We start from the raw sequence: 26,346 nt of genomic DNA on the forward strand, positions 1-26,346 counted from the left end.
CCAGAACTACCGGAAGGACGCCACGAAGCTCACATCCTCCAACAAGCTGTTATTAAAGTGCTGGCCCCTGCCTCTCCCCGCAGAGAGAGGCTGTCACAGGTGATCCGAGAACAGGGCTTGCAGGATGCTGGAGGAGCGGGCCCGTGAAAGGTGACAGCATGATAAGTAAATGCGGTCCAACCGGGAGTAGTGCGACCAATGGGCCTCCACCCAGACAAAGGTGAACATCGAGACGTCATCCGGGTGGCGGTTGCGCCAGACGTCCACTAGGGAGTGATGGTTTACAATCTCCCAGAAGACGTCCGCGGCGGCCGGGCACTGCTCGGTCCCCGAGCAGTCCTGCTCATCGAGGGTGGTGTTAAAGTCCCCACCCAGGACCAGGCACTCGTGAGGATCCAAGGAGCCGAGGAAGGCAGATGCCTGCTGATAAAAGCGCAGCTGCTCCGGGCCCGATGTTGGGGTGTAAATGTTGACAAGGTTGACCACTAGCCCCTCCACGTGGACCCGGAGGTGCAGCAGGTGGTCCGGCACAGCCTCAGCAACCCCCACCACCTCGGGCCGTAGGTCTGGGGAGAACAGGGTGGCCACACCAGCCGTATGAACTGTGAGGTGGCTAAAATAGACCCTGTCCCCCCACTACAGCCACCAGCTAGCTTCAGTGGCCAGATCTGTATGGGTCCCCTGCAGGAAAACCACAGAGTACCCCCGCTCCCGAAGGAAGGAGAGCACCTGGCACCTGCGGAAACCCATCCTACAGCCCCAGGCGTTTAAAGTTGCAAAGATGATGTGTGCCATGGGGAGGGCTGGGTGGGATCCTTGCCGGCAGGGACACAGCAAACTGTGACCTCCAGCAAACAGGGATGGAGGCAAAGAATTCATTTAGTTTCTCCGCAACGGCCTTATCGTCCTTGAGTGCTCCTTTAGCACCTCGATCATTCAGTGGCCCTACTAGTTGTTTAGCAGACTTCCCGCTTCTGATGTACTTAAATTTGCTATTACTTTTGAGTGTTTGGCTAACTGTTCCTCAAATTATTTTTTGGCCTTCCTAATTGTATTTTTACACTTCACTTGCCCCAGTGTTTGTGCTCCTTTCTATTTTCCTTGCTAGGATTTAACTTCCACTTTTTAAAGGACGCCTTTTTGCCTCTCACTGCTTCTTTTACTTTGCTATTTAGCCACTGTGGCTCTTTTTTGGTTCTCTTACTATGTTTTTTAATTTGGGGTATATAGTTAAGTTGAGCCTCTATTATGGTGTCTTTAAAAAGTTTCCACACAGCTTGCAGAGATTTCATTGTTGGCATTGTACCCTTTAATTTCTGTTTAACTAATCTCATTTTTGTGTAGTTCCCCTTTCTGAAATTAAATGCTAGAGTGTTGGGCTGCTGTGGAGTTTTTCCTAACACAGGGATATTAAATTTAATCATATTCTGGTCACTATTACCAAGTGGTCCAGCTATATTCACCACTTGGACCAGATCCTGTACTCCACTTAGGATTAAATCAAGAATTGCCTCTTCTCTGGAGTGTTCCAGGACCAGCTGCTCCAAGAAGCAGTCATTAAGGTGTTGAGAAACTTTATCTCTGCCTCCCGTCCTGAGGTGACATGTACCCAGGCAATATGGGGATAATTGAAATCCCCCATCATTATTATTGAGTTTTTTATTTTAATAGCCTCGCTAATCTCCCTGAGCATTTCACAGTCATGATCACCATCCTGGTCAGGTGGTCGATAACATATCCCTACTGCTATATTCTTATTATTAGAACATGAAATTACTATCCATAGAGATTCTGTGATACAGTTTGATTAATTTACGATTTTTACTTAATTTGATTCTACGTTTTCTTTCAGATATAGTGCCACTACCTCACCAGCATGACCTGTTCTGTCCTTCTGATATATTTTGTATCGTGGTATTACTGTATCCCATTGCTTATCCTCATTCCACCAAGTTTCCGTGATGCCTATTATATTAATATCCTCATTTAATACAAGGTACTGTAGTTCACCCATTTTATTCAGATTTCTCGCATTCGTATATAAGCACTTTAAAAACTTGTCTCCTTTTAACTGTCCGCCATTACACAATGTAATTGAATGAGTCTTTTTTTATATGACTGTTTCTGATCAAACCCTGCCTGTATTTTATCATTTTCCATCCTCTCATCCTCATTAGGACATAGAGATTCTCTATTAATAGATCCTCCCCTAAGGGATGTCCGAACCACTTGCTCCTCCAAACCTGTCAGCTTTCCCCCAGCCCTTAGTTTAAAAACTGCTCTGCAACCTTTTTAATTTTAAGCGCCAGCAATCTGGTTTCATTTTGGTTTAGGTGGAGCCCATCCTTCCTGTATAGGCTCCCGCTTTCTCAAGTTTCCCCAGTTCCTAATAAATCTAAACCCCTCCTCCCTACACCATCGTCTCATCCACACATTGAGACTCTGCTGTTTTGCCTGTCTAACAGGCCCTGCGTGTGGAACTGGGAGCATCTCAGAGAATGCTACCATGGAGGTCCTGGACTTCAATCTCTTACCTAGCAGCCTAAATTTGGCCTCCAGGACCTCTCTCCTATCCTTCCCTATGTCATTGGTACCTACAGTACCACAAGCAGCAGCTGCTCCCCAGCACTATGCATAAGTCTATCTAGATGTCTCGAGAGATCTGTAACCTTCACACCAGGCAGACAAGTCACCATGAGGTTCTCTGTGTCATCGCAAACCCAGCTATCTATGTTTCTAATGATAGAACTTACTAAAGATAGTTCAGACCCAGGCAGACTGCAAAGAGCTACAAAAGGATCTCTCAAAACTGGGCGACTGGGCAACAAAATGGCAGATGAAATTTAATGTTGATAAATGCAAAGTAATGCACATTGGAAAGCATAATCCCAACTATACATATAAAATGATGGGGTCTAAATTAGCTGTTACCACCCAAGAAAGAGATCTTGGAGTCACTGTGGACAGTTCACTGAAAAACTTTTCAGCAGTCAAAAATGCAAACAGAATGCTTGGAGTGATTAAGAAAGAGATAGATAATAGGACAGAAAATATCATGTTGCCTCTATATAAACCCATGGTATGCCCACATCTTGAATAGTGTGTGCATATGTGATCGCCCCATCTCAAAAAACATATATTGGAATTGGAATTAGGGGTATGGAACTGCTTCGGTATGAGGAGAGATTAATAAGACTGGGACTTTTCAGCTCGGAAAAGAGACGGCTAAGGGGAAATATGGTTGGGGTCTATAAAATCATGACTGGTGTAGCGAATGTAGATAAGGAAGTGTTGTTTACTTCTTCTCAGAACACAAGAACTAGAGGGTCACCAAATGAAATTAATAGGCAGCAGGTTTAAAACAAATAAAAGGAAGTATTTCTTCACATAATGCACAGTCAGCCTGTGGAACTTCTTGCCAGAGGATGTTGTGAAGGCCAAGACCATAACAGAGTTCAAAAAAGAACTAGATCAGTTTATGAAGGATAGGTCCATCAATGGCTATTAGCCAGAATGAACAGGGATGGTGTCCCTAGCCTCTGTTTGCCAGAAGCTGGGAATGAGCAACAGGGGATGGATCACTGGATAATCACCTGCAAATAAAGAAACAGAAAAAACTTGTGCACCCTGGAACACTTCCCATCCCTGGTTAGCAGGCAGCACTAGCAGCTAAAAAGGGGCAGAGCTAGAGTGCAGCAAAAATTTGCTCCACTGTGCAGTACTGTTGTAGCTGTGTTGGTGCCAGGATGAGAGAGATACAGTGCGGAAGATATCTTATTCTTCTGTTTGTGAAAGAGAAGCTTTTGAGCTACACAGATCATCTTCTGGTCTGGGAAGAGTACCCTGTCATTGATGAGGCTGCGTTTTAGTCACAGGTATTTTTAGTAAAAAGTCATGGGCAGGTCATGGGGAGTAAAGAAAAATTCATGGCCCGTGACCGGTCCATGTCTTTTACTACACACTCTTGACTGAAACTTGGTTGCTCGGGGGGTGGGGAGGGAAAGTGGCAGCTCAGGGGTACCGTGTGTGCTCTGGGGGAGGAGAGGTACAGCCTGGGGGCACTGTGGGTGCTGAGGGGGGCAGCCCAAGTACACAGCTGCTGCTGGTGGGGAAGGGGAGCAGGCAGTGGTGTGTGGCCCAGGACTCCTGCTCATGAAGGGCACAGAAGGAGGGCTGGCAGGCTCCCTAACCTGCTCCTGGAAGTGGTTGGCCTGCCCCTGCAGGCCCTAGGTGGAGGCATGGCCAAGGGACTCTGTGCGCTGCCTCCGTATCTAGGAGCCAGACATGCTGGCCACTTCCAGGGAGCCCCCCAAGGTAAGCACTACCCATCCCATACCCCAACCCGCTGCCTCAGCCCTGAGAACCCCCGCCCACCCAAACTCCTGCCGCTGCTGGCTGGAGGATGCATTTCTTGAGCAAATGCAAGAAACATCATGTCAGTGTTACATCCTTTCTTCATGTTGATCCCAGATATTAGAGAAAAGGCGGGTAAGAATATCTTTTATTGGATCAACTTGTGTTGGTAAAAGAGAAACTTTTCAGCTACACAGAGCTCTTCTCTTAGAAAGTGTTAACTACTTATGCTAAGCAATCTGTTCCACCTTGTATTTAGCTGTAACACATAAGTACCTTTCCCAGACCTGAAGAAGAGCTCTGTGTAGCTCAAAAGCTTGCCCCCCTCACCAACAGAAGCTGGTCCAATAGAAGATATCACCTCACCCCCTTGTCCCATTGTGCAGTAGACATTTAGCTTCACACAGTGCTTCCCCTTCCAAGTGGGAATTTGAGCTCTTTCAGACCAAGCGTGAGTGAGAATGTTATTCAGTTCCAAAAATCAAGAATCACTCACATGAAATATTCTGCCACTAGCTAATAACTTTTCAATCAGGTAGTTCGCTTCAGTGCTTTTGATTTGCACAATCACTACATACAGAGAAGCAGTCCACTGGTAGCCAGGCCCCAAAATAATATACACATTCCTAGGTGAGAGTCAACAGCCCCAGGGCACCTTGCTGTAACTCACTCTGCCTGAATGTAAGTGGGCTGCTGCATTCTGCACTAAGTTATCACTAAGTTATCAATAGGGGCCACAGGAAGTTGTAAGAGGTTGCTGGAAGGACAAGAGCATCACTTAATACTTACAGTTCTACAATCTCAGGATTACCTGCATGAAGAGTATACTGTCAGTGCTGTGCAGGTTTTATTTAATTCCCATATTTCTGTGCAGCTCCATCAATATATCACCCTTCACTTACATGAGTCCAACAAACTGGACTGTGAAGAAGAAATTAGAACACCAACCCCATCATGCTACTTAATGATTCCTGGTTAGACTATACAAGGAATTCAATAAAGACCCACTGTATATTTTGATATTTTTATTAATATAGTCTTGGCTAATGACAATACAGAATCTGAATACAGAAATTTAAGATGTTTGTATACAAAGAAATAACCCTTTTAATAGCCAAATATAAAGCACTGCAAGTGTACCAGTACTCTGACTCCTGAAATAACTGTAAAATTACTTCTAGTAAAGAAAATAAAACCATTGTGGCCAGCTCAGTGGGCCAGTGATAATGCTTGACTCCAAAGTCTCAATTCCTCCAGTCTGGGTTAGCTTCAGGTTAAAAAAAAAAAAAAAAAAAAGAAGAGGTTTGAGAAAGAATGGCTTATTTTTTGTTTCCCATCAAGTCATTATGTAAGTGAATGGTAGTTGCAATCAGGAGCATCAAAAGCCAAGTGCAGAAGAGAAGAGCTCCTCAGAGCTGTCGGGCACACAGGACTTTTCCACCAAAGGAGTGTATGTGTGGAAGTAATTAGCAACCATATAAATTCCATTCATTAAGATAGCAAATCGCAAGAATTTACACTTCCGTTGGAAAAAAGTGAGAACATTTCCTCACTAGAATCAGTAATTTAAAACTCACTCAATAACTAACCATAATGCTCTACTAAAGCCAGCTGTTCAATGAATGCATATTACCCCCCAAACCCCAAGATCTCTCATAAGTAAGGCTAAGATTTTGTTACGGTTATTTTTAGTAAAAGTCAGACAAGTCAGAGGCAATAAAAAGTTCAGAGCCCATGACCTGTCTGTGACTTTACTAAAAATAACGGGGGTCAGGGTTAAGTTGCGAGGGAGGAATGGAGTCAGGAGAAGGGGTAGACAGACAGGAAGAACCACAGCAGGTGAAAGCTCTGGTTCCAGTGGCTGCAACGGGGGCACAGCACGGGGGGCATGCAGCCCCCGCTCCAGAGCTGGCCACAGCTGTGGGACAGAGGTGCACGGCCCTGGCTGCAGCCCTGGGAAGCTGTGAGGGGGGCACATGGCCCCCACTGCAGCTGCCGGGCAAGGGCACACAGCCCCAGCTGCAGAATGGTCCCAACTGCAGCCGCAGCAGAAGCCATGTGGCAGGGGTGCAGCGGCAGGGGGCAGTCATGGCGGGGCACACAGACCCCACTCCGGAGTTGGCCACAGCTGTGGGACAGGGGTGCGCAGCTGCAGCCTCTGCCAACCTATGGCCACAGTGCGGGGAGAGGGACGGCTCACGGTCCTGGAACGCCACAAGGGGGGTGCACGGCTCCCTCTGCAGCCCCCAACATAGGGCTGGGGCACACGGCCCCAGCTGCAGAATGGTCCCTGCTGCAGCCCCTGGCCGAAGCCACAGGGCTGTGATGCAGCGGGGGAGAGCAGCCACGAGGAGTGCACAGCTCTTGCTCCAGAGCTGGCTGCAGCTCCTGGACAGGGGCTAACAGCCTGGCTCCAGCCCCCCACACCCTCCAAGCCACAGGGCAGGGGCTGCAGGGTACTGGTTCCAGCCATCCAGCCCCAGTTGCAGAGCAGGGGCACAGTCCTGCCTCCATCCCTGGCTTCAGCTGCTGAAGTCACAGAGATCTGGTTAAGTCACAGAATTTGTGACTGCCGTGACCTCCATGACTAAATTGTAGTTTTACTCAGACAATTCCACAGGTAGAGCTCAACCTGTGCTATCTGCACTAACTGCATAGTATATTTTTATTCCAAAACAGAAGTTGGCTTAAGTAAGGACTACAGGAAGGGAGCGGTTCCTCAACAAAGGTTATCCACAGGGTTAAATATGTACTTGTCACTTGTAAAATATTACACACACATATTATATGTATAAAATAAAAAAAGCTTTCATAGATTTTTTCCTAATACTGGTTATAAATACTATTGCAGTTTAGATGACAGTACTGACTGCAGATGAAATTCACTGAAATGTTATGCAACAGGTTTTCCTTGCAAAATGGACAGCACTTCAAAATGTGCTATGTTCAATGTATGTAACATGACAGTAAGAATTCTATTGTAACTGAGACCATTTGAGAACCCTAAAAGAGCACAGAGGTGCTCAGCTGCACTATTTAAACAAAAAACACCGGGGGTGGGGTGGGGTGGTATTTTAAAGTAGTTATTCTAATGACTTCACTGAAGGTTAATATTATTTCTGATCCATTTATGGTCACTTCTTCAGTAAACCAGTCTGCTCAATATATTGAAAGATTTAATTAACATGGCTTGACATTTTTCTCTGGCAATACTGAAATGCCTTATTACTATCTTTTCTCTATGGAAAAGGCAAAATTTAAACATTTACATTTCTTTCCCTACTAATTTTGTATTCATCCATTTAGCAAGAAAGGACTCATTACTCCTGTGTTTCTGACAAAGCACAAATCAGTAAGGCTGCTACTTAGATGAGTAGGAAGATGAGCAGCTCTATGAAATGACAGCTGCTCTAGAGGCAGCACAGGAGTTCAACACAGAGGCTATTGTGGTGGGTTTTGCTTTGGATAGTAAAAAGATACTCAGAATTTAAAGCAATTTATAAACTGCAGCAATTTTAAGGTAGATCAAAATCTGATCTGCTCAGTAGCAGGACTCCTTTAAATTCGTAATTTAGTGACATTAAAGCAACAATTTGTGGAATTTAACTGCAGGATTAGGTTATGTTATTCCACATCTCTGATATCAATGTAGAAGAGGATGAACAAGGGCACTGCTGTGCAGGAGATCAGAAAGATCTCAGCATTTTGTGATGGTGCCACTTGTATTATCTCTTTGGCACTGGTGGGTTGTAAACACCACTGGTAACTAATTTTGCAGTAGCACATCATGTTATGAAATCTGACTGTTGGCTCTGGAGGGGTAAGTAGACAAGAGTCATTCAGCAAGCAGTATCACTATGTCAGCAACTGGGCCTGTGCTGTAATGGCTATATCATACCCTGCCATAAGCAAAAAACATAACTAGATTGAAAGGTGTAGTACAAGCCTAACTCAGGCAAAAAGCATCCCCTACTACCACCTTAATATCTAATGAAAGTAGCTTGAAAGTTCTTCCCCTATTACATTAGGAAAACTATTTTTTGGAAAGCATCTGAAACGAAGGCAGATTTCTCTTTTCCAGCCCCCCCTTGTGTACCAATATCAGCATTATTCTGGTTTACTTTTGCTGCAGAGGCACCACTGGAACACACTACTACTTTGTGCTGCCCTACAGCAAATTGCTTTTAAGAAGTTCCCTTCAATAAACTGGAGGATTTTAATTAATGAAACAGAATCCAGAAGATATTTCCCTCAAGATAAAATGTTAATGCAATAAACATTTGCTCCCTAAACTACAGTGTCCCCTTTGACAAGGAATTCGCTCTTATCTCCTCTTTCCTAGTTAAGACAAAGCATACCTCTTTTATAATTAGACACTTGTGATGCCAAGGCAATGGCTATTCAGCACTGGACAAGAAATGAGGAATGGCCAAGAGTCTCACAGGCACACATTTAAACAATGTAAGAAATAGGAAAGAGAATAACTTAACTTGGCATTGGACTCCCTAAGTAGTCAAATATTACACCACTGGACAACCTATAGCAACGGTCACGTCTTTCTAGGTGTAATAAGTAGTATGAATAATGGTGCTACTGAGCTATGCAAATAGATTGACCACTGCTAAGTCAGGTTAGGAAAGGCTCAGTATCATCCATTTTGCATTCCTAATATACTGGATTACATAAAATGAGCTCAATAAAATACTAAATTACTAAACTAAAACTTATCACAATCTCTATATAATGAATAAAATACTGACTGAATACAATCTGTTACAAAGTACATATTACAAATGTTACCATGCATTTGTACATAACATACTAACATGACCTCCAAGTCATAGGCAAAGTGAAAGACATCCTTCCCAGTGAGAGACACCATTGCATCCCAACACTGGAATGTTTCCTCTTAATCTGCATATGAAGTCATCTGCAAAGAAGGCAGAAATATGGAAAGTTAACTGTTAGCTGTTTTGTAACTATACCTTGTATTTAAGAAACTGAACTGTGGTGTGTGTATCCATTACTCAGTGCTAACAGTCAAAGATCATCTTCGATATTCCACATGTGGATCTATTAAGGTGCAGTCTACATGATGTCTAAAATTCCTTCCATCAGCCTCACCAGAACACACTTTGCCAGACACACCAACCACCCCCTCTGAATTCTGGAGCATGAGACACTGCCTGTGGGGATAAGGCAAGTTTGTTTTTTCTAATGGTTCATAAACACAACAAAGACTAGCATTAAGATTTAAAACCTTAGATCCAGGCAATGTTGGAAAAATGGATTTCCTTTATGCCTAACAATGTTGGGACATCACTATTTAAATGCATTGTGTGACATCCAATGGGGGAAGTTTGATAATGTGACAGACTTTCTATCTCAAAACTGAGGACATAACCTTTTCGTCCCTACTCCCCCAAATCCCTACAGTTCCTAAAGCAGTGTCTCAAATGGTGACCCAGGGAGAATTTTCTGGGTGTAGGCAGAGAGCAGGTTAGTCACATAGTGCTGGATCTGCTTCCAGGTGCTAAACTGAATTCAAAGCATACTAAACATTTCCCAAGTAAGCACTTGCTGTGGTCACCACAGGGCTCTTATTTGATCACCACTGGGAAGGGAGGTAGACCATGTGATTGGAAGGGGAGGAGGATGCATGGTCTACACTATGAAAGTCTGAAGACCCCTTTTCTATGGCATTCTGGAACACTATACAAGTTGTTACACACCAACACAAGACAGAATAGTGACTCCCAAATTCAGAAGAAGATACACTGAAAATAACTGAACATAAAAAAAAGTGTTAACACAAAGCTAAGGTTGCATACCTAAGAACCCATAACTAAGGAAATGTGAAATTTAAGGCTGAATGTATAACCTTAACCTTGCTCACTTGCACAAAGCCTAATCATGTGATATTTCTGAAATGCCATTTTTTCCTACAAGAACTTAGTGATTGTACTTAAGTTTCCTCCACTGGGAAAGATAATCATTTATAGGAATAGTTCCCTATAAAAATATGCTTTGTATTTATATAGGGTGTGTGCAGTTAAACTGGGGAATAGTAATAGAGCCAGTAGAAATGTTTGTGTACATTTAACAGAATACGTGCAAAAAGTGTGAGATGTGCACAGTAAAACATGAATTAGGGATGTAAATATTTAATAAGTTAACCATTTAAACGATTAAAATTATATTAACTAATTAAAGTGAAAAGGGACCTGGGCCACTCTGGCTGGTGGTTGATGGTTAGGCTGGGTTAACCGGTAAGACTAATGCTTACTGTTTAATGTTTTACATCCCTACTATGAATGTTCTCTAGAGGTTTCTCAAACATTTGAAGTAAGGCCCATACCCCGAGATATTATCTTGTAGACCACCTTCCCTTCTGTTCATGATCATACAGACCACCTCAGAGAACAGAGCACCATTTTTTCATTCCCCCCCCCCCCCCCACGAGAAGAATACACCCATGACAGCCAACCAAATAACCGAGCAGAATGGGAACCAGGACACTGCCTCAGTGTTTTAACACCCTTTCTGAAGGGGACAAAAACCTGTATTCTGGTGCATCTCTAGATTAAATAATTTCTAAGGGAGAGGGATGATAGATTTGATCACTTCAAGTCCCAGATTCAAGAGCTCTATATCTGTTCTAGATACAGACACCTGCTTTCAGGATAAAAGAGCCCTGAGGCAGCCAAACTTCTGTGACACAACATGTCACCCACCATGCCTCCCTTTCTCAAGGGAGCAGCTACCACCCTCATCAGCATCATGAAGATAAAGCTGATGTCCATATGATTGAGAGGGCCCAGTACTACAGATGGAGAGCCTCCAAACAATCCCCATTCAATTTTCAGATGCTAATTAGCAATAGACCTGTGCAATCAAGTATCATGAATTGTCAAAATCAGATGCTGTCCTGAATCAACTACTAGAATTAACCACATCTATTTTAATATTCATGGATTTGGATATTCATACTACCCCCATCACTGAGACTGCATTAAAGCAAGGACATGAAGTTTTGTTCCCTCATCTCCATTTTTCAGTCAAATAATTGTTTTTAATGTTATTGTAGAATGGATACCTCAAAGTGAGCTGTAACATTTTCCTCCAACCTATGCTGGCAGCAAGTTACATAGCCATGGGGCACTTGCCAAGAAAGTGTGGTCTCCTGCACTCATGAGTCTCAATCTTGAGGCTGGTAATTCAACTTTCCTGTAGAAAGAGGTTTTGAGTTCTATCCTTGAGGGGGCAATTCTGTTTTTCGCAAAGCCACCCCCTTTGTTGATTTTAATTCCCTGTAAGTCATGTCGTCAGTCACCCCTCCCTCCGTCAGGGCAACGGCAGACAATCGTTCCGCGCCTTTTTTCTGTGCAGACACCATAGCACGGCAAGCATGGAGCCTGCTCAGATCACTCTGGCAATTAGGAGCACATTAAACACCACATGCATTATCCAGCAGTATATGCGGCACCAGAACCTGGCAAAGCAAAACTGGGCGAGTAGGCGATGTCAGCGTGGTGACGAGAGTGATGAGGACATGGACACAGACTTCTCTCAAAGCACGGGCCCTGGCAATGTGGGCATCATGGTGCTAATGGGGCAGGTTCATGTGGTGGAACGCCGATTCTGGGCTTGGGAAACAAGCACAGACTGGTGGGACCACATAGTGCTGCGGGTCTGGGATGATTCCCAGTGGCTGCGAAACTTTTGCATGCATAAGGGCACTTTCATGGAACTTTGTGACTTGCCTTCCCTTGCCCTGAGGCGCAAGAATACCAAGATGAGAGCAGCCCTCACAGTTCAGAAGCGAGTGGCAACAGCCCTGTGGAAGCTTGCAATGCCAGACAGCTACCAGTCAGTCGGAAATCAATTTGGAGTGGGCAAATCTACTGTGATGCAAGTAGCCAACGCAATCAAAGATCTGCTGATAAAGGGTAGTGACCCTGGGAAATGTGCAGGTCATAGTGCATGGCTTTGCTGCAATGGGGTTCCCTAACTGTGGTGGGGCCTTAGACGGAACCATATCCCTATCTTGGGACCGGAGCAACAAGCCGGCAAGTACATAAACCGCAAGGGGTACTTTTCAATAGTGCTGCAAGCACTGGTGGATCACAAGGGATGTTTCACCAACATCAACGTGGGATGGCCGGGAAAGGTACATGACGCTCGCATCTTCAGGAACTCTGGTCTGTTTCAAAAGCTGCAGGAAGGGACTTTCTTCCCAGACCAGAAAATAACCACTGGGGATGTTGAAATACCTATAGTTATCCTTGGGGACCCAGCCTACCCCTTAATGCCATGGCTCATGAAGCCATACGCAGGCGCCCTGGACAGTAGTCAGGAGCTGTTCAACCACAGGCTGAGCAAGTGCAGAATGGTGGTAGAATGTGCATTTGGACGTTTAAAGGCGCGCTGGCGCAGTTTACTGACTTGGTTAGACCTCAGCAAAACCAATATTCCCACTATTATTACCGCTTGCTGTGCGCTCCACAATATCTGTGAGAGTAAGGGGGAGACGTTTATGGCGGGGTGGGAGGTTGAGGCTAATCGCCTTGCTGCTGGTTACGCACAGCCAGACACCAGGGCGGTTAGAAGAGCACAGGAGGGTGCGGTGCGCATCAGAGAAGTTTTGAAAACCAGTTTCATGACTGGCCAGGCTACAGTGTGAAAGTTCTGTTTGTTTCTCCTTGATGAAAACCCTCGCCCCTTGGTTCACTGTACTTCCCTGTAAGCTAACCATCCTCCCCTCCTCCCTTTGATCACCACTTGCAGAGGCAATAAAGTCACTGTTGCTTCACATTCATGCATTCTTTATTAATTCATCACACGAATAGGGGGATAACTGCCAAGTAGCCCAGGAGGGGTGGGGGAGGAGGGAAGGACAAGGCCACACAGCGCTTTAAAAGTTTAAAACTTTAAAACTTATTGAATGCCAGCCTTCTGTTGCTTGGGCAATCCTCTGGGGTGGAGTGGCTGGGTGGCCGGAGGCCCCCCCACCGCATTCTTGGGTGTCTGGGTGAGGAGGCTATGGAACTTGGGGAGGAGGGCGGTTGGTTACACAGCGGCTGTAGCGGCGGTCTGTGCTCCTGCTGCCTTTCCTGCAGCTCAACCATATACTGGAGCATATTAGTTTGATCCTCCAGCAGCCTCGCCATTGAATCCTGCCTCCTCTCATCAGACCGCTGCCACCTTTCAGCTTCAGCCCTCTCTTCAGCCCGCTACCTCTCTCCTTCCGGTCATTTTGTGCTTTCCTGCACTCTGACATGGTCTGCCTCCACGCATTCCTCTGTGCTCTGTCGGTGTGGGAGGACAGCATGAGCTCAGAACATTTCATCGCGAGTGTGTTTTTTCCGCCTTCTAATCTTCGCTAGCCTCTGGGAAGGAGAAGATCCTGTGATCCTTGAAACACATGCAGCTGGTGGAGAAAAAAAGGGACAGCGGTATTTAAAAAGACATTTTATAGAACAATGAGTACACTCTTTCATGGTAAACCTTGCTGTTAATATTACATACATAGCACATGTGCTTTCGTTCCAAGGTCGCATTTTGCCTCCCCCAAGCGCGTGGCTAGTCCCTACACCCTCCCCATGGCTAACAGCGGGGAACATTTCTGTTCAGCCACAGGCAAACAGCCCAGCAGGAACAGGCACCTCTGAATGCCCCTTTAAGAAAAGGACCCTATTTCAACCCAGTGACCATGAATGATATCACTCTCCTGAGGATAACAGAGATAAAGAATGGATGTTGTTCGAATGCCAGCAAACATACACTGCAATGCTTTGTTTTACAATGATTCCTGAGTACATGCTACTGGCCTGGAGTGGTAAAGTGTCCTACCATGGTGGACGGAATAAGGCTGCCCTCCCCAGAAACCTTTTGCAAAGGCTTTGGGAGTACATCCAGGAGAGCCGCGAATGCCAGGGCACATTAATCATTAAACATGCTTGCTTTTAAACCACGTGTACTATTTTAAAAAGGTACACTCACCAGAGGTCCCTTCTCTGCCTGGCGGCTCCGGGAGGCAGCCTTGGGTGGGTTCGGGGGGTACTGGCTCCAGGTCCAGGGTGAAAAACAGTTCCTGGCTGCTGGGAAAACTGGTTTCTCCGCTTGCTTGCTGTGAGCTATCTTCCTCGTCCCCAAAACTTGCTTCTGTTTTGCCTCCATCTCCATTGAAGGAGTCAAACACGGCTGGGGTAGTGGTGGCTGAACCCCCTAAAATGGCATGCAGCTCATCATAGAAGCAGCACGTTTTGGGCTCTGACCCGGAGCGGCTGTTTGCCTCTCTGGTTTTCTGGTAGGCTTGCCTCAGCTCCTTAAGTTTCACGCGGCACTGCTTCAGGTCCCTGTTATGGCCTCTGTCCTTCATGCCCTGGGAGATTGACAAATGTTTTGGCGTTTTGAAAACTGGAACGGAGTTCTGATAGCACGGATTCCTCTCCCCATACAGCGATCAGATTCCATACCTCCCGTTCGGTCCATGCTGGAGGTCTTTTGCGATTCTGGGACTCCATCATGGTTACCTCTGCTGATGAGCTCTGCATGGTCACCTGCAGCTTGCCATGCTGGCCAAACAGGAAATTGCAATTCAAAAGTTTGCGGGCCTTTTTCCGTCTACCTGGCAAGTGCATCTGAGTTGAGAGTGCTGTCCAGAGTGGTCACAATGGAGCACTCTGGGATAGCTCCTGGAGGCCAATACCGTCTAATTGTGTCCACAGGACCCCAAATTCGACCCAGCAAGGCCGATTTCAGCGCTAATCCCCTTGTCAGGGGTGGAGTAAGGAAATTGATTTTAAGAGCCCTCTAAGTCGAAAAAAAGGGCTTCATCGTGTGGACAGGTACAGGGTTAAATCGATTTAACGCTGCTAAATTCGACCTCAACTCCTAGTGTAGACCAGGGCCAAAAGACAGAAGGTACAAAGACTTGAAGTATGTGGCAAGAAAAATGGGACTTTAGACCAAATATATGGTTGTAAAATGATAATCTTGGACAAGTTTCAGAGTAACAGCTGTGTTAGTCTGTATTTGCAAAAAGAAAAGGAGTACTTGTGGCACCTTAGAGACTAACCAATTTATTTGAGCATAAGCTTTTGTGAGCTACAGCTCACTTCATCGGATACATACTGTGGAAAGTGTAGAAGATCTTTTTATATACACACAAAGCATGAAAAAAAATACCTCCTCCCACCCCACTCTCCTGCTGGTAATAGCTTATCTAAAGTGATCACTCTCCTTACAATGTGTATGATAATCAAGGTGGGTCATTTCCAGCACAAATCCAGGGTTTAACAGGAACGTCGGGGGGGGGGGGGGGGGAGGGGTAGGAAAAAACAAGGGGAAATAGGTTACCTTGCATAATGACTTAGCCACTCCCAGTCTCTATTCAAGCCTAAGTTAATTGTATCAAATTTGCAAATGAATTCCAATTCAACAGTTTCTCGCTGGAGTCTGGATTTGAAGTTTTTTTGTTGTAATATCACAACTTTCATGTCTGTAATCGCATGACCAGAGAGATTGAAGTGTTCTTCAACTGGTTTATGAATGTTATAATTCCTGACATCTGATGTGTGTCCATTTATTCTTTTACGTAGAGACTGTCCAGTTTGACCAATGTACATGGCAGAGGGGCATTGCTGGCACATGATGGCATATATCACATTGGTGGATGTGCAGGTGAACGAGCCTCTGATAGAGTGGCTGATGTTATTAGGCCCTGTGATGGTGTCCCTTGAATAGATATGTGGGCACAGTTGGCAACGGGCTTTGTTGCAAGGATAGGTTCCTGGGTTAGTGGTTCTGTTGTGTGGTATGTGGTTGCTGGTGAGACAAGCTTACTTAGCAACTGATAAACAAGTTAGATGGTAATTAATGCTCCTAGGCATTTAAAATAACAGTTAGGTGAGGGAGGAAATAGAAGTCATGATTAGAGAGGGGAAATGTCTCTACATGGAATTTTTTCAGCTTGCAACAACTGAGAAAGATCAGATCTGAGGCCATTGTAAGGCCTATTGTTTTATATGGATGTGAGAGACACAGGCACTTACTAAGAAGGAAGAAAGACAGCTTATAAATACCTTCAGAAATACAGGGTTGAGATGAAGTTTTTGGCTAGTAAGGCCAAAAGAAGATATAACAGGGAATTGCAGGAGGTCTATGGAGAAGCAAGTATAATAGTAGTGAAACCCTGAGGACTCTAATGGGCAGGACATATAATTAGGATGACGGAAGACAGACCAACTAAGCATCTCTTGTAAGGACATAGTTGTGGTGTCTGACCAAAGAGAAGATGGAGGAAAAAAATTTAAGTGCTCTTAATGTGAATTACCATCAATGGGAAAAAAATATGCACTTGACAGAAAGATGTTGGGAAGAACAGCCTGGCCAAGGATTTCAATGGTCTACACAGTCAGGGAGGAGGAGGAGGAGGAGGAGGAGATGTGTATTAAATAATTATTTATCCATAAAAATTCTTACTTGTCCTAAGAAAGCAGAAGAATGGGTTAGACAAAGTAGACAAAGTTTGAATGAATATTTTCAGATAGCTATTTAAAATACATACTAAAATGCATTGCTTTAAGTTCACTGTCACCATTCTTTAATTGTCTTTAGTAATTGTCAGAACTGAACTAAGCCAGATTGTCAGAACTGTTCGCCAGATGGAAGCTATCCCCACTATTAGAACAGGAGCACATGACCGTGTTCTCAAGACAAAGCTCAAAACAGAAATTAAGAACTGAATACAGTTCTCTACGTTTTTCTGGAAATTGAAAGTTACATTTGAAAAAATGAAATCAAGTTTTCATAATACCTTTTTCAATCAGAGCATCAATACTCAATTAAGTAAGTTTAAATATGCTTATTCAGTCCTCAAGGTACTGAGTCATTTCACTTTAAAAAACACTTGTGTGAATATTTAAAAGTGTAACATGAAATGGACTGAACCTCTTAAACAATCTCAGGTCAACTGATTGACTTTCCAATGCCTTGAAACATCTACTATGGACAATTTATTTTTCTTATTGCAATTATAATCAAATGAAGGTCTTACCAAAGAATTTAAACATGGTGTCCAGGAACTGCACTGCTGTCTCCCTCACCACCTTGCATCTGCATTTGCATCTGAGCCTGCATCCTTGCAATCATCTCTTGCATGCGACGAAGCTGAAAAAGACAAATAGTACAGAAAAAGCCCTTTAGCCCTCTCTCCTAAGCAAGTGGTTCTTCACTGCCACAACGGATTGGTTCCTATTCAATGACAACTAATTTTGATCTTCACTAATCCTTTTTTGATGGTTAGTTGTAACATTAAAAAAGAATACTGCTTTTCTTCACTCACAAAAATATGTAAGTAATTTACTGATCAAAACAACAGGCATCACTTTTGATATTTGGCACCAGTTTCCAAAGTGTGTCTCAGCAGAAGCTTCTACTTCCTCTATTTCCTTTTGGTGTTATTTTCTTAGTTACAGCAATACATTAAAATGGATTGTGTGTGGTGGTGTTGAAGAGCTGAATTAAACTACAGTATTTACAGTCACTGAAGTTATTAGTAAAGCCCCAGTCTGCAAGCTGACTTATGTCCCCTCCACCCATTCCTTGATCCTTGACAGAAAGAGGCAATACTTGAAGCATTCCAGCTAGTGAAATAATTCAGACAACTTCTTCTGTGGCAGACAGGGATTGCTGCCAGGAATCCAGTAGTGCTGGTAATCCATCTATCCAGACAAACATATAGGATATTAAAACTAAGAAAAATTTAGATTGGGGTTCTACAAATACAATTCAATAATCCTAAAATGTTTGAGTCTTTAAATGCACAAGTCAGGAAACAACTGTTGAGATTAACCCAACCATATTGCATATATGTAGTCTTCTTAAGTTCTATTTAGGCTATTGAATGATGCTCTTGATAGATTTAAAATAATGGAGCCAATATTGCTCTAGGAACTTTGGTTTTATTATGCCCTTGCTTTTGTGCATTTAAGTTTTCACCCTTATTGCTGCATTAATACGTTTCTGCAATTTATTTTTTTAATGAAGTTAGCATAATGACCCCAACAACCTTACTCCACCCCAGCCACTCCCCACATTGACAAGCCTGCCACCCCTATGTTAACTACAGTCCTCCTCAAGAGATCATCCCCACTCCAGTGACAAGAGCACCAGTGGAAGGCAGGGGGTTCAGAAGGGGTCTTGTCCTTGTTAAAAGGACACAGAGAAAGGTTTCTGCAATTGTAGGGAGCAAGTTGTTTTTCCTGCTGTGAAGGACTACAAGCTCATCTCTAGAATCATAGAATATCAGGGTTGGAAGGGACCTCATGAGGTCATTCCAGGGGTCGGCAACCTTTCAAAAGTGGTGTGCCGAGTCTTCATTTATTCACCTTAATTTAAGGTTTTGCGTGCCAGTAATACATTTTAACTTTTTTAGAAGGTCTCTCTATAAGTCTATATATTATATAACTAAACTATTGTTGTATGTAAAGTAAACAAGGTTTTCAAAATGTTTAAGAAGCTTCATTTAAAATTAAATTAAAATGCTGATCTTATGCTGCTGGCCCGCTCAGCCCGCTGTCAGCCTGGGATTCCGTTCACCTAGGCCAGCAGCAGGCTGAATGGGGCCTGTGGCCGGGACCCCGGCTGGCAAGGGGCCAGCAGCCAGAACCCCAGACTGGCTGCTAGTCTGGGGTTCCATCCGCTGGCTCCTGTCAGCCAGGATCCCAGCTGCTGGCCCCACTCAGCCTGCTGCCGGTTTGGGATCCTGGCCCTGCCCACAGAGTGGGTACCTACATTCTCCCTGGTTCTAGTCCATTCTCCTCCTCTCTCTCTGCACTGAGCTGAGGGTGGGAGAGCACTGACCATAGGGCTGGGGGTGAAGGAGCAGGCTGGGGGTTGGGGTGTAGGGTCTGGCCAGGAGCTAGAATGAGGGAGGGGACTCAGGGTTGGGGCAGAAGGTTTGGGTGTGGAGTGCTTACCAGGGCAGCTCCCATTTGGTGTGAGGGGCACAGGTGGGAATGTGTGTGTGCAGGAGCACCCATTTGGTGCTCAGGGTGGGGGTGGGAATGTCAGGGGCCCAGGGGTCAGGGCAGGAGGCTGGGGTGTGTGGGGGGTGCTGCAGTCAGAGCTGGGTGTGTGTCAGGGGGTGTAGGGATCAGGGTAGAGGGCTGGGTGTGCTTCCAGCCCCCTGCCCAGAGCAGATCACGGCAGGGCGCTGGAGGGGATATGCCCTGATTCCACCACCCCTTCCCCAAGGCCCTGTCTCCACCTCTTCTCTGCCTCCTCCCTGGAGCAGAGAGTGCTCTGCGACTCCGCTTCTCCCCCTCCCTCGCAAGGGCCATCAGTTGATTGGCAGCAGGGAGGGAGAGGAGGAGAGGCAGGAACACAGCACACTAGGGAAGAGGCTGGGGAGGGGGGAGCTTGCCTGCCCTGCAGCAGCAGCCAGCAGGACCAAGCTTCTTCACCCTGCCCCCGTGGGGGGGGGGGGGGAGGGGAAGGGGGCGCACAGAGAAGAGCAGGCCAGGGTGGGCAGGATTTTTAATGGCACGCTGCTGCCTGCTTGGATCCTGGCCTGGGTTCGGCAGCCGGCTGAGGGGGGCTGGTGGCTGGGACCCAGCAGGCAGCAGCGTGCCATTAAGGGGGGAAAAAAAAAAAAGGGCTCATGTGCCGTCTTTGGCATACATGCCATAGGTTGCCGACCCCTGATCTAGTCCAACCCCCTGCTCAAAGTAGGACCTAATCCCCAACTAAATCATCCCAGCCAGGACTTTGTCAAGCCTGACATAAAAACCTCAAAGGAAGGAGATTCCACCACCTTCCTAGGTAACCCATTCCAGAGCTTTACCACCCTTCTAGTGAAAAGGTTTTTCCTAATATCCAACCTAAACCTCCCCCACTGCAACTTGAGACCATTATTCCTTGTTCTATCATCTGGTACCACTGAGAACAGTCTAGATCAGGGATAGGCAAACTTTTTGGCCAGAGGGCCACATCAGGGCGCAAAACTGTATGGAGGGCTGGGTAGTGAAGGCTGTGCCCCCCCAAACAGCCTGGCCCCTGCCCCCCCTCCCACTTCCTGCCCCTCTCAGAACCTCCGACCCATACACCCCCTCTCTCCCGCTCCTTGTCCCCTGACCACCACCTCCCACCCCTAACTGCCCCCCCCCCCCGGGACCCCACCCCCATTCAACACCCCCTACTCCCTGTCACCTGACTGCCCCTGCCATCCACACCCCCACCCTCTGACAGGCCCCCAGGGACCCAGCATGTTATCCAACCCTCCCCCCCCCACCCCCAGATTGCCCTGACCCCTATCCACACCCCTGCCTCCTGACTCCCACACACTATCAAGCCCCTTTTCCCTGCCCCAGAAGCTACACCCCATCCAACCACCCCCTGCTCTGTTCCCTGACTGCCCCCTGGGACCCCCTGCCCCTTATCCAACCTCCCCCTGCCACCACCCCCTTACCATGCCGCTCAGAGCAACAGGAGTCTGCAGCCCCATTGCCTGGACAGAGCAAGCCGCACTGCCCGCGTGGCAGTGTCACTACAGGGGAGGAGAAACAGTGAGGGAGGTGCCGGGGGCTAGCCTCCCTGGCCAGGAGCTCAAGGGCCAGCCAGGATGGTCCCGCGGGCCAGATGTGGCCCGCAGGCCGGAGTTTGCCTGCCTCTGGCCTAGTTCCATCCTCTTAGGAACCCCCTTTCAGGTAGTTGAAAGCAGCTATCAAATCCCCCCTCATTCTTCTCTTCTGCAGACTAAACAATCCCAGTTCCCTCAGCCTCTCCTCATAAATCATGTGCTCCAGTCCCCTAATCATTTTTGTTGCCCTCCGCTGGACTCTTCCCAATTTTTTCACAACCTTCTTGTAGTGTGGGGCCCAAAACTGGACACAGTACTCCAGACGAGGCCTCACCAATGTTGAACAGAGGGGAATGATCACGTCCCTCGATCTGCTGGCAATGCTCCTACTTATACATCCCAAAATGCTGTTAGCCTTCTTGGCAATGAGGGCACACTGTTTACTCATATTGAACTTCTTGTCCACCGTAACCCCTAGGTCCTTTTCTGCAGAACTGCTGCCTAGCCCCTCAGTCCCTAGTCTGTAGCAGTGCATGGGATTCTTCTTTCCTAAGTGCAGGACTCTGCACTTGAACTTCATCAGATTAGTGGGGGGGAGTTAGTAATGAAAGGAAGTTATTTGACTGATTATCAGAGTGCATGTTCAAATGCAAATTCTAATTGCAGTATGCAATCTCCTTTTGCTTGTAATGCTGTTCCCACTTGTCAACGCTGAGTAACAACTATATGCTAAGTGTGAAATTAAACTTTTTGTGAAATTAAACTCACATGGAAAGGTGCCCTATTAAAGTGCTGAAATTCTATAATTACAAGACAAGCTTCTCCCCACTGCCCTGCTACGTGGATAATCCTGGCTTAGCAGAACTGTATCAGAGGCAAGAAGATAATTCAGTGTCAACTGTCCATTCAATAACCCGGTGCCTCAGAATGCTCTGAAGGTGCAGACTGATGTCAGTTGTAGCAGGGATTTTGTAATATGGTCACATCTGCTCACTATAAATTGGAGTGAGCCCAGGCTCATTTCACAAAGGACTTAAAACAACCAGCAGATGGCAAACTACTTTCTGATCCAAAACAGATATGAGCCGGCAGCCAGGAGATTAAAGGTTCCCAAGGTACAGTCACTACCAGCAGGAGTGAGTTTGTGTGTGTGGTTTTTGGAGGGAGGTGAGGGGGTGAGAGAACCTGGATTTGTGCAGGAAATGGTCCACCTTGATTATCATACACATTGTGAAGAGAGTGGTCACTTTGGATGGGCTATTACCAGCAGGAGAGTGAGTGTGTGTGGGGGGGGGCGGAGGGTGAGAAAACCTGGATTTGTGCTGGAAATGGCCCAATTTGATGATCACTTTAGATAAGTTATTACCAGTGGGGTGGGAGGAGGTATTGTTTCATGATCTCTGTGTGTATATAATGTCTGCTGCAGTTTCCACGGTATGCATCCGATGAAGTGAGCTGTAGCTCACGAAAGCTCATGCTCAAATAAATTGGTCAGTCTAAGGTGCCACAAGTACTCCTTTTCTTTTCATTACCTTGAGCTATCCAGTCCCCTCCAAGTTGGAATTTTGAAAAAAAAATCAGCTTTGGAATTACCAGAGTGAGCAAGCAAGCAGTTGTGACCATTCTTGAGAGAATGTTTTCATACTCCTGTCACTCACACTACTGAAATTGTTTTGTTATAACTGTTAAAAAACAAAAACAAAACCTAAAAAAACTTCTGCACTGAGACCACAATGAAATATTTAGCCCCAAAGAAAATAATTAAGGAATGAAAAGTGGGCATTTTTGCAATACAAAGCTTGTCTATAAGGAAAGCAGTCTTACTTCAGCTTCTTTTTCCAGCAAAATCTGATCTTTATTCACTTCCTCATCTTCAACTTTCCTAAGATTAAAACAAAGAGGCATAAACATTCATCAACGTGTGTGCCTTCTGGTTCATTTACTTAAAGTGGCAGCTTTATATCTGTCCATAGGTAAGGCTAAGATTATGTCACTAAGGTCTTGGAAGTCACGGATTTTATGACTTCCAGAGACCCCTATGACATTTTCTGCTTCAGCCCCAGGCTACCAGGGGAGCCCTCCCCTCCTTCCACAGCAGGGCTTGGGCTCTCATCCCACATTAGTCTCATTTTGTCAGTAAAAAAAAAAAAAAAAAAGTCAAGGTCTTCTGTGAATTTTTGTTTATTGCCTGTGACCAGTCCCTGACTTTTACTAAAAATAACTGACAAAAATCTTAATCTTATGACTACGCAACCGAGAGTCTCATTCTGAACCAGACTTGCATTCTTCTCTCTCACATGCAGTTTCTTTAAATACACACAGGATTTAGGCACTTTCCTCACATCAACTGAAAAACATTTTTCATAAGAATGAACCTTTTTCAGAGCAAGTACACTGCTTTTCCCCCCCATCCACCTCCCAAAAATAGAAAAAGAAAAACGAACAAAGGAGTTTAACACAGGCACAAGTGAGGAATGCAGAAGGTTACTTGCTGTGAATTAAGACAGCTGTCATCCTTGATCTATATGCAAGACTCAGTACTATTTTTGAACAGTGTTTAAGTGCAGTAATTGATACAATAAAGATAAAGTTGTGTCCATGCAGGTATTTGATTACCACAACAGAGGTATACTAATATCAAACAAAATTTGTTCACTAGCACCTAAATACAATTTACTAGAGATGCTACAAGTACTCCAGTGTTCTCCTCTGTCCTTCACAAGTTCAACCACCTTATTTTCTAAAACCATGTCAGAGTAGCACAGGTAGACCCATCTCAGAAGAGGTGCTAAGGTTCATATATTGACATGACTGAAGCAAAGCAGAAGTTTAAGATGAACAAACTATGAGCATGAGTTCAGAAGTGACATGTTAAAATAACTGGGCATCAGTTTTGGGTTTTCCTAGAGGCCCACTAGGATCTGTGTCAGGAATTTGGCTGCCCCTGCAGCTAGAACTGTTTCCTATAAGATCAGAGACATGAAATAGAACTAGCATATGCCACAGGTTTGATCAACCATATGAAAAGCCATACATTACTATCAAGATTTAAGACCAAGCAAAATGTCTTCTCAAAGTACCAAGTGCAAACCTAGAGCTTTTTCAGAAGAAAGAGATCCTTCACAATTCCTCATGGCTTCTAAATACCTTGCCATTTAATTCAGAGCTGAATTTCATGTAGCATATCACTGCCATTCCAATAACCTGGGAATTTTATTTGCATTTACCATTGACTCAGTGGGACCAACACCTTAATTCCTTTACTCTGCTATATATTCCATACATAATTCAACTTGCTCAATAAGTGGGTGCATTTAGCAATGTATCTGGTAAGACCTGTTACAAAACACGTGCACGCCTGATTAAGTGACTTAAATATGATATAAACCCTAGATATTTTATATGGTGCTCATTGATATACATATCTGAAAGCCTCCCAAAATGAGGGCAGAGAAGCATTCTTCCCTTTCTCCACCTATGGGGCAGTTTGAGAGACACAACAGAATACAGGTTTTTTAAAAGTGCGTATACATCTGTTTGGAGATCTTACTGGGAAAAAGCAAGCTCCAAGCAAATCAGTCTAAGATCAGTTTTGCAGTCATGTGTAGAGGGGTAAGCGGAAGTGGTACAAAAAGCAATATATATTGTTAACACAGCATCAAATGCTAACAACCACTAAAAAGTACGCTTATCACCTATGTAGGCTACAGAAGAGTGATGATGCTGTCAACAATCAGCCTGGCTTCAGGAGCCAATAGCACTTGCAAAGAAGGTTTAAATTTTAACTACTGTGTAAGTAATCCAATGCAAGTTACAAGGGCCACTTCAACTTGAAATTTAGCCAATGTCAAGGTGTTAGAAGTAGTTTCAAGTACTACACATGCCCAAGTTTCCCTGCCGTTTTTTTCCGAGGAATCCTCTCCCCACTGCAGCATGAAAGACCCATACAAATTAAAAAATGTTTATTAAAGCTAATGTTAAAAAAAATTATATAGTACACAGGTTAAGAAAAGAATGTCTGTACATCTCGGTATAATGCTTAGATTATCCACAATACATAGTTTGTTTTAAAAAAGTCATAAGATACATATAGTGCATAATCTGCAATAACCCAAATTAAGGTGAATAAATTTAACAATACAGTTTAGATTTAGAATCCGAATACTCTGGTACATCACTCATGAAAAGTGTTTGAGAGTTGGCTGCAGAAAGCAAATATAGGAATGAGTGTAGACTGAACCTCAGAAATTGAGCATTTAGGGTAGATTGTCCATTTGGAAAATACAACCCATGAGGAAAGTATTTCAGTTACTTTCCCCACTGCACTTCTCATTGGCACTCCAGCTCATCCCTTCTGGTATTGCCGATGTCTGGTGATGTGTTCTATGCAGATGTCCCTCAACCACCTGATGGCATCTGACACCATGAGTTGCCACATCAGCAGAGTGTAGCACTGACCAATTCCACATTCTCTCACTTGCTCATTACTGGGGTCCCATATGCCCAGGGCTCCGACGATCAGCGTGTCTGTCTGAATCTGGTAACCCTTAGCTCTCAAGGCGTCGCCCAGAGGGGCGTATTTCTCCATCTTTTGAGTTCTGGTGTTGCGGAAGGCTGGGGTCCTGCTCTCCAAGGGCACTGAGATGTCCACCATGATGATGATCTTCCAGTCCTCACTGGTGATGACTACGTCAGGTCGCAGTTGGCTGTCGGTTCCGGGGATGGTGGAATTCATGGCAACCTTCTCTACGGGTGGTGGGATGGCTCTGACCAGGCGATCTTGTATGGTGGTGTGTCACAGCTGCCAGGCTCTGGAATGGGGCTTTCAGCTACACAGGACATGGGGTAGTGTCTCATTGGCATAGCTGCACTTCCTGCATTGCTCGTCCTGATTCCCATGAAGGACGGCTCCATTCAATGGGATGCAGTTGAGCCAGGCCCTGTGGATGAACCTCCAGTCGGCAAATTGGATGAAGCTGCCCCCGGGGAGGAAGTGGTTGCTGGCTTCCCACTTGCATGTCACCTCGAATGCCTTGCCCTGGTCCGCCTTCCATTCAGGTTTTCCATGTATTGCCAGCAGATGGCATCCTTCAGGGTCCTCTCCAGCATGGTTCTAGCTCTCGGAGCGATGCTAGTGTGGCACAATGACTCCCAGCTCCTGGTATTCCTCACACCTCATCCAGCGGCAGCTGATACACTTCTCTAGCTGTTGCGTAGTGTTGCAGGCATGAGTCCAGAGCGAAGTATGCATATCTAACCATACATTAAGTTTCAGAGTAGCAGCCATGTTAGTCTGTATTCGCAAAAAGAAAAGGAGGACTTGTGGCACCTTAGAGACCAACACATTTATTTGAGCATAAGCTTTCGTGAGCTACAGCTCACTTCATTCGGAATGCATCCGATGAAGT

The 26,346-nt window shown here is 45.2% G+C and overlaps 1 protein-coding gene across 11 annotated transcripts in view; it reads right to left on the reverse strand.

Annotated features, from left to right (window-relative positions):
- Positions 1 to 26,346, reverse strand: part of SEPTIN2 (septin 2) — an 85,564-nt gene that overhangs the window by 26,683 nt on the left and 32,535 nt on the right. For 6 of the 11 annotated variants that reach the window (XM_077825621.1, XM_077825619.1, XM_077825620.1 and 3 more), the window contains 4 exons: positions 22,763 to 22,820; positions 17,414 to 17,526; positions 14,356 to 14,930; positions 13,162 to 13,783 (listed from right to left, as the gene is read on the reverse strand). In XM_077825621.1, coding sequence (XP_077681747.1) covers positions 17,422 to 17,526; positions 22,763 to 22,820 — 163 coding nt within the window. In that variant the 3' untranslated portion in view covers positions 13,162 to 13,783; positions 14,356 to 14,930; positions 17,414 to 17,421. Of the gene's footprint in view, positions 1 to 5,363; positions 9,284 to 13,161; positions 13,784 to 14,355; positions 14,931 to 17,413; positions 17,527 to 22,762; positions 22,821 to 26,346 lie in introns of those variants that run through there. The other 5 variants (XM_077825616.1, XM_077825615.1, XM_077825612.1 and 2 more) reach the window with 4 other exon arrangements.

The sequence above is a fragment of the Eretmochelys imbricata genome, chromosome 9 (genome assembly GCF_965152235.1).
Source record: "Eretmochelys imbricata isolate rEreImb1 chromosome 9, rEreImb1.hap1, whole genome shotgun sequence".
Taxonomy (NCBI): Eukaryota; Metazoa; Chordata; order Testudines; family Cheloniidae; genus Eretmochelys; species Eretmochelys imbricata.